The sequence below is a fragment of the Odontesthes bonariensis genome, chromosome 20 (assembly GCF_027942865.1).
Source record: "Odontesthes bonariensis isolate fOdoBon6 chromosome 20, fOdoBon6.hap1, whole genome shotgun sequence".
NCBI lineage: Eukaryota > Metazoa > Chordata > Actinopteri > Atheriniformes > Atherinopsidae > Odontesthes > Odontesthes bonariensis.
Genome location: NC_134525.1, coordinates 2,327,128 through 2,337,669, shown reverse-complemented (window position 1 = coordinate 2,337,669; position 10,542 = coordinate 2,327,128). Strand labels below are relative to the sequence as shown.

Genomic DNA, 10,542 nt, shown 5'->3' with positions numbered 1-10,542 from the left:
TGTGTGTGTGTATGTGAATGTGTGTGCGTGCGTGTGCCTGTGTGTGTGCGTGTGTGTGTGTGTGTGTGTGTGTGTGTGTGTGTGTGTGTGTTTGTGTATGTGTGTGTGTGTGTGTGTGTGTGCGTGCGTGTGTGCGTGCGTGTATGTGTGTATATGTGTCTGCGTGTGTGTGTGTTTGTGAGAGACATCACTTCACGACATCCTACATTTCCCACAATGCACTTGACCGTTTTCCATCATTCTGAGTCACCTGCTTCACTCACCTCAGGTTTGGCGATCTTGTCCTGGTCGTCCTGCAGACAGACACACACTGTTCATCATTACGCTCACACCGAGTGTGTCGGCGCTGATATTTACTTTGAACACACACACTTTAAAACACACACACACTTTAAAACTGTGAACATTGGCTTTGTTCTTAGACATTATGACTGAAATAAGTCTCAGTACTTTTCCATTATGACCTAAAGTGATCCAGGAGTAGAAAGACAAAACAATTAGGAAAGCCTGGGAAAGCAAGGGCAGATTCACACACACACATTGTTTTGGGCTGATCCAGAGAATATGACGAAGCATGTTGAACCTACTCATGTCCAATCATACTCGGTTGAGTGTGAGTCCAACCTATGAGGCTATAAATACAAATGATACCCGGAAATCGAGGCGCAGTCTGACAGACTTCCTGCGGGAACTCTTTCCCACTGAGCCCAGCGCTGATATGCTTTGACGTGTGACTACAAATAAAGACTTCATTTTCACTTGAATTGCTCTGGTCCGTTCTTGAGCTGCCAACTAAAAGAACCAAATCTAACAAATGGTGCCGTGACCCCGTGATTGGCAAGCTCAGAGACCACCATGCCGTGCGACCCCCGTGCGAGGGAGGACGGCTCGAGGTGATAGGAGGGACAGCTTTTTTCAGACAATCTGAGGCGCCAGAAAAAAGGTGAGCGGAACACCACTTAATGACTAAATGTGAAATTTCTGCATGTTGAATACCCTAAATGAAGTTGTCTGAATTAAGTTGTCCTCTGGTCATGGTAAATCCAAGTGTTAATGTACTGTCTGATGTTAGCATTGAATGCTAACAGGTCCAGTATAAACACATAGCCTCACACAGGGAAAGTGAATAAGTGTCCTGACAAGTGAATTCGAACAAATAAAAGACAAGATAAATTCATTTTATAAATGAATATCCCATTCGGGGAACTTGTCTTCAAATCTTTTTTTTCCGTGCACTAATAGCTAAGTGTGGCGACGTAGTTTATAAAAGCCCAAACTGAGTGGGTCAACTAAATAAATAAAATTAGAAGAATTCCGACACGGAAGATTTCTCCTCTGACGAGAGTTGGGATGAAGGATTGAGACTTCCGGGGTACGAAGCAGTCTATAATCCCGAAACTTAGTCGGGTTGACAGAATCAATTTATACTGTAGGACACAGGGTCCGAATTTTTAATTTTCATGCAACTGTGTGTGGGGGGGTTCACCGCTTGAAGATATTTGACTGCTCCAGCAGATCTCGAGTGGTTTCTGTTCAATATTGGGGTTGGTATAGATAAAAAGGGGGGTAACAGTATATTTTTATGGTGTGAATATGTCACAAAAATTTAATGAGAGATGGAAGAAATGGTCCCGAGGTGAGAAGAAAAACGAGGGACAGATAAATTGGACTGGAAAAATGCAGAAAAAATAGTGTGCGAGTTTGCTCCACTGAGGCTGAGTGTGTGTGTTCAGAATGTTTTCAAAACAAACGAGAGAGTAAGAATCAAGCACATGCACGATACAGAAGGAAAAAGTTGATATATGATATATTTGATCCCAAAGTTTATTGACAAAAGTTAATCATTTTTTTTCAGCATCAACGCACTAATAAGAGACCTATAAGAAAAAATCAACAGATGTGAAGGCGAGGCCTGAGGTTTCTAACTAAAGATCAGCTGTGCAGCAGCATTACAGGAAATAATGAATAAGGAAAAGCCTCAAACGCTTTTTCACACTTTAAAACACACACACACACACACACACACACACATTAAAACACACACAGGTTAAACACACACACACACACACTTTAAAACACACATGTTAAACACACACACTTTAAAAAACAAACACACACGTTAAACAAACACACACACATTAAAACACACACAGGTTAAACACACACACACACACACTTTAAAACACACACGTTAAACACACACACTTTAAAAAACAAACACACACGTTAAACACACACACACACTTTGAAACACACTCAAGTTAAACACACACACACTTTGAACACACACTTTAAAACACACACACACACACTTTAAAACACACACACGTTAAACACACACACATTTTGAAACACACACACACTTTAAAACACACACTCATTCTCGTACTTAATGCAGTGAGCACCGAGTAAAACCACTAAAAAAGCGTGGACCAGTATTTCTAGTTCACTTAGAAACAAACAAAGTCTCATTCCAGACACTCGGTGGCATAGTGATCCAACACACTGCTTCAGATTTTGAGAAGCACAAAAGAATTAAATCTGTGTTAAACTTTAGGGGGGAAAATTTACACTTTGGACATTCTGAGGTCCTACTGAGAAAATTAGAGGATAGCATCTATATAACCTGAGGAGGTCATCTAGAGGGAAGCAAAGTGAGGACCGGCCAAAATGTCCTCACTATGTAAAAATGTCCTCACTATGTTGGTTAAAAACTAGAGTTAGTCCTCACTCAACAGTAAGTGCAAGAACACACACACACACACACACACACACACACACACACACACATTCTCGTACTTAATGCAGAGTAAGGACCAAGTAAAACCACTCACAAAGTGAGGACCAGTATTTCTAGTTCACTTAGAAACAAACAAAGTCTCATTCCAGACACTCGGTGGCGTAGTGATCCAACACACTGCTTCAGATTTTGAGAAGCACAAAAGAATTAAATCTGTGTTAAACTTTAGGGGGGAAAATTTACACTTTGGACATTCTGAGGTCCTACTGAGAAAATTAGAGGATAGCATCTATATAACCTGAGGAGGTCATCTAGAGGGAAGCAAAGTGAGGACCGGCCAAAATGTCCTCACTATGTAAAAATGTCCTCACTATGTTGGTTAAAAACTTGATTTAGTCCTCACTCAACAGTAAGTGCAAGAACACACACACACACACACACACACACACACACACACAGGCAAACGCACACATTCATTAGCCCAGTAGCATGATCACTAATCAGTTGTTGTGTTGTCCTGTGGTTTGAGGTCATCTGTATCCACAGCCATATTATATGAGATTGCTGCTGCTTGTGCTTGTTTGTTTGTTTGTGTGTTTGTTCTCTACTTATTTGTTTGTTTGTTTGTTTGTGTGTTTGTTCTCTGCTTGTTTGTTTGTTTGTGTGTTTGTTCTCTGCTTATTTATTTGTTTGTTTGTTTGTGTGTTTGTTCTCTGCTTGTTTGTTTGTTTGTTTGTGTGTTTGTTCTCTGCTTATTTATTTGTTTGTTTGTTTGTGTGTTTGTTCTCTGCTTGTTTGTTTGTCTGTTTGTGTGTTTGTTCTCTGCTTATTTGTTTGTTTGTTTGTTTGTGTGTTTGTTCTCTGCTTGTTTGTTTGTTTGTTTGTGTGTTTGTTCTCTGCTTATTTATTTGTTTGTTTGTTTGTGTGTTTGTTCTCTGCTTGTTTGTTTGTCTGTTTGTGTGTTTGTTCTCTGCTTATTTGTTTGTTTGTTTGTTTGTGTGTTTGTTCTCTGTTTGTTTGTTTGTTTGTTTGTGTGTTTGTTCTCTGCTTTTTTGTTTGTGTGTTTGTTCTCTGCTTGTCTGCCTACAGGTGCTCCTGGTGCCTCTCAGGCTGGATTCCCCACAAAGGTTGTGGATTGTCTTCAGTTTTGTTTTTACAGGTGTAGCAGCTGGTTGTCTCATTTTTCATTGTTTTTTATGTTTGTCTCATCATGTTTCTGTTCCTTTTTTTTCCTTCTTCGCTCTCCCTCTCTCTCTGTCCCCCGGTCCGGTTCAGCACTATCACATCATGTTAAGTATTGTAACAAAAATAAATAAATAAAAATGAGGAGTTGATGGGCATCAAGGGGAGCTTTACATTCATAAAGCTTCCCTTGGCATAGCAAATGTGTTTGTTATTAACGGTATTCAGATTACAATTCTGCTGCAATAATGCTGGACAGGACAAGGGGTTAAAAAAGAAGAAATCTTGGTTAAACCATGACAGAAATGTCAGAACAACAGAGCTCACAGAATAATAACTGATCATCTGTAGCTAAATCTTTCTGAGAGACACAGGAAAGAAAACTGGACTCATTTCTCTGTGATGAAGCTGTTTTATTGAAGGAAGTCAAAAGGACAAATATTTCCTGCTCCGAACATGAACTCTGGACTTTGTGCTGTTACAGGAAAACTGCCTCAGTTAGACCCTCATATCAGTTTGACATTTTCTCCATCAGATTCCACAGAAACAAATCAAATTAAATCAAATTTATTTGTAGCACATTTCATGTTCAAAACAATTCAAAGTGCTTTACATAAAATAAAAGCATTGCAGCAGTGAGTGGAAGAAGCATTAAAAATACATAGAAGAATATAAAGAGAAACAAATAAAATTATTTAAATCAATTTAAAAACAAGCAACACTCCAGATAAATTCAGAAAATAATCCAGATTACACACCAACACCAGGATCCGACTGATGTTTAGAGCTCAGAGAAGTTTAGATTTTCATGTGGAGAAATATTTCTGTGAATCAAACTCCTCATCAGCAGTGATATCCTCCATGGCTGCACAGACACAGGAAACAGCAGCAAATAAACAGCAGAGCAGCAGAGACATCACAGCAACCAGCTGTCAGCAACCAGCTGTCAGCAACCAGCTGTCAGCAACCAGCTGTCAGCAACCAGCTGTCAGCAACCAGCTGTCAGCAACCAGCTGTCAGCAACCAGCTGTCAGCAACAAGCTGTCAGCAACCAGCTGTCAGCAACAAGCTGTCAGCAACAAGCTGTCAGCAACCAGCTGTCAGCAACCAGCTGTCAGCAACAAGCTGTCAGCAACAAGCTGTCAGCAACCAGCTGACTAAATACAATTATTTCACTTTACACAAACTCTGCTGAGGCTCCATTATAAAGCCAGATCCCAGCACAGAGCGGCTGAGTGAATGTGGTCTGGACTCTGTGGAGGAGAGTCATGGTTCCAGAGACGCTGTAGAAGGACAGAATACCTGCTCTGTGATCCAGGTACACTCCCACTCTGGAGGACCAAGGAACAGAGATGGAGGTTTCCTTCTTGTTGTACCAAAATGAATAACTGTTTGAGTACCAAGATAATGCCCAAGATTTGTCATTAGATCCAAATCGACATTCATTCTCACCTCCTGCTCTGCTGATGTTCTTGTATGCGACTGCTACACCAACATATCCTCTCATCTCCATCTCCCAGTAACAACGTTCAGTCAGACTCTCTCTGCACAGGACCTGCCAACAGCCAGTGAATCTGTCTCGATGATCAGAATAAGACTGAGGTTGAAGCATTCTTGTCACTTTTCTGTTCCCCTCTGACAGTAACAGATCTCTGTGTGCTGTGTTTGGATCCAGTGTGATTTCACATGAATATCTTAAGAATCCAGCTCTGCTCGTTGGTTCTGGTTGTGGCAGTAAAACATCCACTACAGCGACTCTCAGTGAGATGTCAGCCCATTCCTCTCTCAGGATGTCCTGTAGTTTATCTCTGAGCTCTGACACAGCTGCTGTCACATCCTCAAAGTGCCTCAGAGGACGGATCTCGATGCTGGATGAGTGTGTAGCCCCCCTGAGTGCTGCCACTGAGGGGCAGCTGTGCAGAAACTGGCTGTGATCCTCTGTGTGTGAGAGCTGCTTCAGCTCAGCATCTTTCCTCTTCAGCTCAGTGATCTCCTGCTCCAGCTTCTCCTGAAGCTCTTTGACTCGCCTCCCTTTGGCTTCCTGCTGGGATCTGATCTGCTGCTTCACATCAGAGCTTCTTTTCTGGAGGAGACGGATCAGCTCAGTGAAGATCTTCTGGCTGTGCTCCTCTGTTTTATCAGCAGACTGATGGATGGCCTCCAGCTGCTGCTGAAGCAGCTTCACATCTTTCTCTGCGTCCTGGATTCTCTGCTGGATCTGCTGCCGACTCCCCTCCAGCTCTCTCTGCCTCTCAGTCCTTTCTGCTGCAGCTGACACTGTGTCGTGGCCTTTATGTTCCTCCACAGAGCAGAGATAACAGATGCACTTCTGATCGGTATGGCAGAAAATCTTCATCACCTCATCGTGAACAGAGCAGATGTTCTCCTGGAGCTTCTTGGAGGGCTCCACCAGCTTGTGTTTCCTGAGTGGAGCTGAATCATAATGAGGCTGAAGGTGTTCCTCACAGTAAGAGGCCGGACAGGATAAACAGGACTTGGTGGCTTTCAGCTTCCTCCCAGAGCAGACATCACAGGCCACATCTTCAGCTCCAGCATAGCAGTGATCAGCAGGAGCAGCTTGGAGTCCAGTCTTCTTCAGCTGCTCCACTAAAGCTGCTAACAGGGTGTTTTTCTCCAGGACAGGCCTCGGTGTGAAGGTTTTCCTGCACTGAGGGCAGCTGTGGATCCCCTTCTGATCCTCTGCATCCCAGTGGCCTTTAACACAGCTCATGCAGTAGCTGTGTCCACAGGGAATAGTCACCGGATCCTTCAGCAGATCCAGGCAGATCGAACAGGAGAAGCTTTCTCGGTCCAGCTGAACTCCTTTCTGAGCCATTTCTCCTCTCAGATCAGCGACTGAGCCGTCTGTGTTCCTGCTGTAAAGGACTCCTTACAGCTGGTGCTCTGAACACTTTGGACTTTAACGTGTGTCATCAGGCTCTAATCTTTCCAGGAGGAGGAGAAACTTGAGATAATATCCAGTAAGTAATAAAAACTGGGTGGTTTTATTCATCATAAACACATAAAAACAGCTCAAAGTCCAGCTTATTGTGTCGTTTGGATCTGATATCAGAGAATGAACTGATGAACTTTTCTTTTTTTTTTTTTAACCCCTTGTCCTGTCCAGCATTATGGCAAAAGAATTGTAATCTGAATACCGTTTACGCCAAACACATTTGCTATGCCAAGGGAAGCTTTATGAATGTAAAGCTCCCCTTGATGCCCATCAACTCCTCATTTTTATTTATTTATTTTTGTTACAATTAGGGCTGTGACTTGATTAAAATTTTTAATCTTGTTAACTACAGGCTTTGAAATTAATTAAGCGAATGTACTTTATCCTTTAGAAAATTAACATTTTCAACAATATTTCAACAAACACAGAACACATCCCTATTTGAAATCTGAATGTAGCATGCATGAAAACACAGTATATAGAATCTTGGATGTTAAGCTGCGTTGGGCCCCCGTTAGCTTCCACGCTAGCTGCTACATGTTTAGCGTTGAGGTGATATTTGAGGCTTGATACGCTGCGGTGATACGCAAATTCCTTGTGGCATAATCTGCACACAACCACGCTCTTGTCGACGGTTCCATCCGTCTGTATTTAAAAAAATAAATAAAAAAATACATAAATTTAAAAAAAAAAAAATTTAAATTAAAAATTATATTGTGCGATTAAAATGCGTTATCTTTTTTTAATGCGCTAATATGTGTGTAGTTAATTAATCGAAATTAACGCGCTAAAGTCCCAGCCCTAGTGACAATACTTAACATGATGTGATAGTGCTGAACCGGACCGGGGGACAGAGAGAGAGGGAGAGCGAAGAAGGGAAAATAGTAGAGCAGATTAAAGGCCTTTTTCAGGAGAATCGTTCACTTTGGTATAAAAGCATGAAATTTGGCTGAAATACTGTCTGAGGGCCACTGTTTAGGGAAAAAGGCCCTGGCCACCCAAAAATTCAATATGGCGTGATTTTTCAAGATGGCCGCCATTGCTACTAAATGGTTAGAGTAAAAGCCATTAAGTTTGTATAGGAAAATGAAATGTGGCTGAAATACTGTCTGAGGCCCACTGTTTTGGAAAAAGGCCCTGGCCACCCAAAAATCCAATATGGCAGCCGTTTTTCAAGATGGCTGCCATTGCTAATGCCATTTTTAAACTATATACAGTATATATATACACAATAAATCATGGTTCAGAATCACATATTCTCTATTCACATTTGCAGCTGCAAAGTTCTGTGCAACTAAAACCCAATTTAAAACATGTGCATCTTCCCCGGCACTCTGTTTTGCAGCCACACTTGGCTAGTTGTTCACAACTTTGTGCAATTGGTGCATTTGCAGTCCAGAAGACTTCCCATTGTTCACCAAGTTTTTTCCATCCCCAGTCAGCAGGACTCTCTGCTTCTGGCTGACAGTTGGTTGCTTGACCCCATATGCAACCTGCTTGATATGCAGCACGTTTACTGTGTTGAAGCAGAGATGCTCTTGTAGGAGGAATGGCTTCATATGGCCTCTGCTTTCGGGCAAACATATCAAGTCTGGCCTCATCGACACTTACAGCTGTGCTTGATCTATCATACATCAAGACGACAAACCTTTCAAGGATCTCCAAGTCGCCATCTGTGAAAACAGTAGGGTATTGACTTAATTCAATATGGCGGCCATCTTGAAAAATGGCCGCCATATTGAATTTTTGGGTGGCCAGGGCCTTTTTCCAAAAAAGTGGCCCTCAGACAGTATTTCAGCCAAATTTCATGTTTTTATACCAAAGTAAATGTTTTTTACAGTAACCATTTAGTAGCAATGGCAGCCATCTTGAAAAATGTCCGCCATGTTGAATTTTTGCGTGGCCAGCGCTTTTTTTCCAAAAAGTGACCCTTAGAGAGTATCTGTGCCAAATTTCACACTTTTATACCAAAGTGAACGATTATGTCACTAATCTGCTCTACTAAAAAAAAGGAACAGAAATATGAAGAGACAAACATAGTAAACAATGAAAAATCAGACAACCAGCTGCTACACCTGTAAAAACAAAACTGAAGATGATCCACGGCTTTTGTGGGGAATCCAACCTTAGAAGCACCAGGAGCACCTGTAAGCAGACAAGCAGAGAACAAACAAACAAACAAACAAACAAACAAGCAGAGAACAAGCACACAAACAAACAAGCAGAGAACAAACAAAAAAACAAAAACACAAGCAGCAGCAATCTCATATGATACACAGGTGACCTTAAACCACAGGACAGCACAACAACTGCTTAGTGAGCATGCTACTGGGCTAATGAATGTGTGTGTGTGTGTGTGTGAGTGTGAGTGTGAGTGTGAGTGTGAGTGCATGAACATGCAATACACATAGATGGTCCCACATAATAACCATGCTTAAATATCAGTGTCACACTCCCCCCCCTCCAGCAATCAGAAGCAGGCCGAGAGGGCCCCCAGACCCAGGCCACCAACAGCCCCCAAGGAGCAAAGAACCCGGGAAGCCCACCATCGGGACAACCACGCATCCCCCCAGAAGACAGCAGAGGAAGCCCCCGGACAGAGCCCCCACAAGCATCGGGCAGAGCCCCCCCGGCGACCAGAAGCGGCAGCCTACCAGCCCCTGCCAGGCCCCCGCCACCCAGACATGGGCTGCGCGCAGGAACCGGCCCCCGCGAGCCCGAACGCCACCAAAACCCTCCGGCAGGGGCCCCGCCCAACACCCGAGAGGGCCAGGCGCCCCAGACAGCCAACCGCAGTGGGCCAGCGGCTGCCCCAGTGCCCCTGGGCAAGCGCCCCGGGAGTCAAGACGTGCCCACAGGTGGGTGAGGCCGCGAGCAGCGGGGAGAAGCAATGTCCCCCCCCCCCATCAGGAACAGCACAAGCAGGCCAGAGGACAGCAGGACCCAGACCCAGTCACCCCATAAATCATCAAAAAAAAGAAAAAGATAATAATAAAGAAAAATACAAAAATACAAAAATAAATAAATCCACACACTCGCACAGCACATGCATCCATCCCCCAACTCCTCTGGGGTGGGGCGCAGTGGGCACATCCGGGGGCCAGCAGCCCCCCAGCCACCACAGACCCCGAACCAGCAGGACAACTCCTCCTCCTCTTTAAGAGTTGAACATAATTTAGCTTTGTTAGCTCTGATGACTGCGTGGTTAGTTTGTTTATTTGTTTTTGTTTGTTTTGTTCTTTTCTTTAATTGTAGGGGCCGTCTGGGGTGGGGCGGGTGGGTGCCTTCGGGTTGCCAAGTGGCTCCCCGAATACGCTGCGGGCCCCGGACCTGGTGAACATCGAGCCCTCCTGCATAACATGTGACATCAGGCTCTAATCTTTCCAGGAGGAGGAGAAACTTGAGATAATATCCAGTAAGTAATAAAAACTGGGTGGTTTTATTCATCATAAACACATAAAAACAGCTCAAAGTCCAGCTTATTGTCTCGTGTGGATCTGATATCAGAGAATGAACTGATGAAATTTTCTTTTCTTTTTTTTAACCCCTTGTCCTGTCCAGCATTATTGCAGCAGAATTGTAATCTGAACACCGTTAATAACAAACACATTTGCTTTGCCAAGGGAAGCTTTATGAATGTAAAGCTCCCCTTAATGCCCATCAA

General features: G+C 43.3%; 1 protein-coding gene across 1 annotated transcript; it reads right to left on the bottom strand.

Moving 5' to 3' along the window:
* Positions 1-5,099: 5,099 nt before the first annotated feature.
* On the bottom strand, positions 5,100-6,926 carry LOC142370448 (tripartite motif-containing protein 16-like). The gene has a single exon (XM_075453029.1). It carries the CDS (start codon positions 6,756-6,758, stop codon positions 5,100-5,102), a length of 1,659 nt encoding a protein of 552 aa, XP_075309144.1. The 5' UTR covers positions 6,759-6,926.
* Positions 6,927-10,542: the final 3,616 nt, after the last annotated feature.

Bases quoted from the DNA above. Each gene is read 5' to 3' on its own strand.
- LOC142370448 (XM_075453029.1), bottom strand. From the start codon at position 6,758: ATGGCTCAGAAAGGAGTTCAGCTGGACCGAGAAAGCTTCTCCTGTTCG.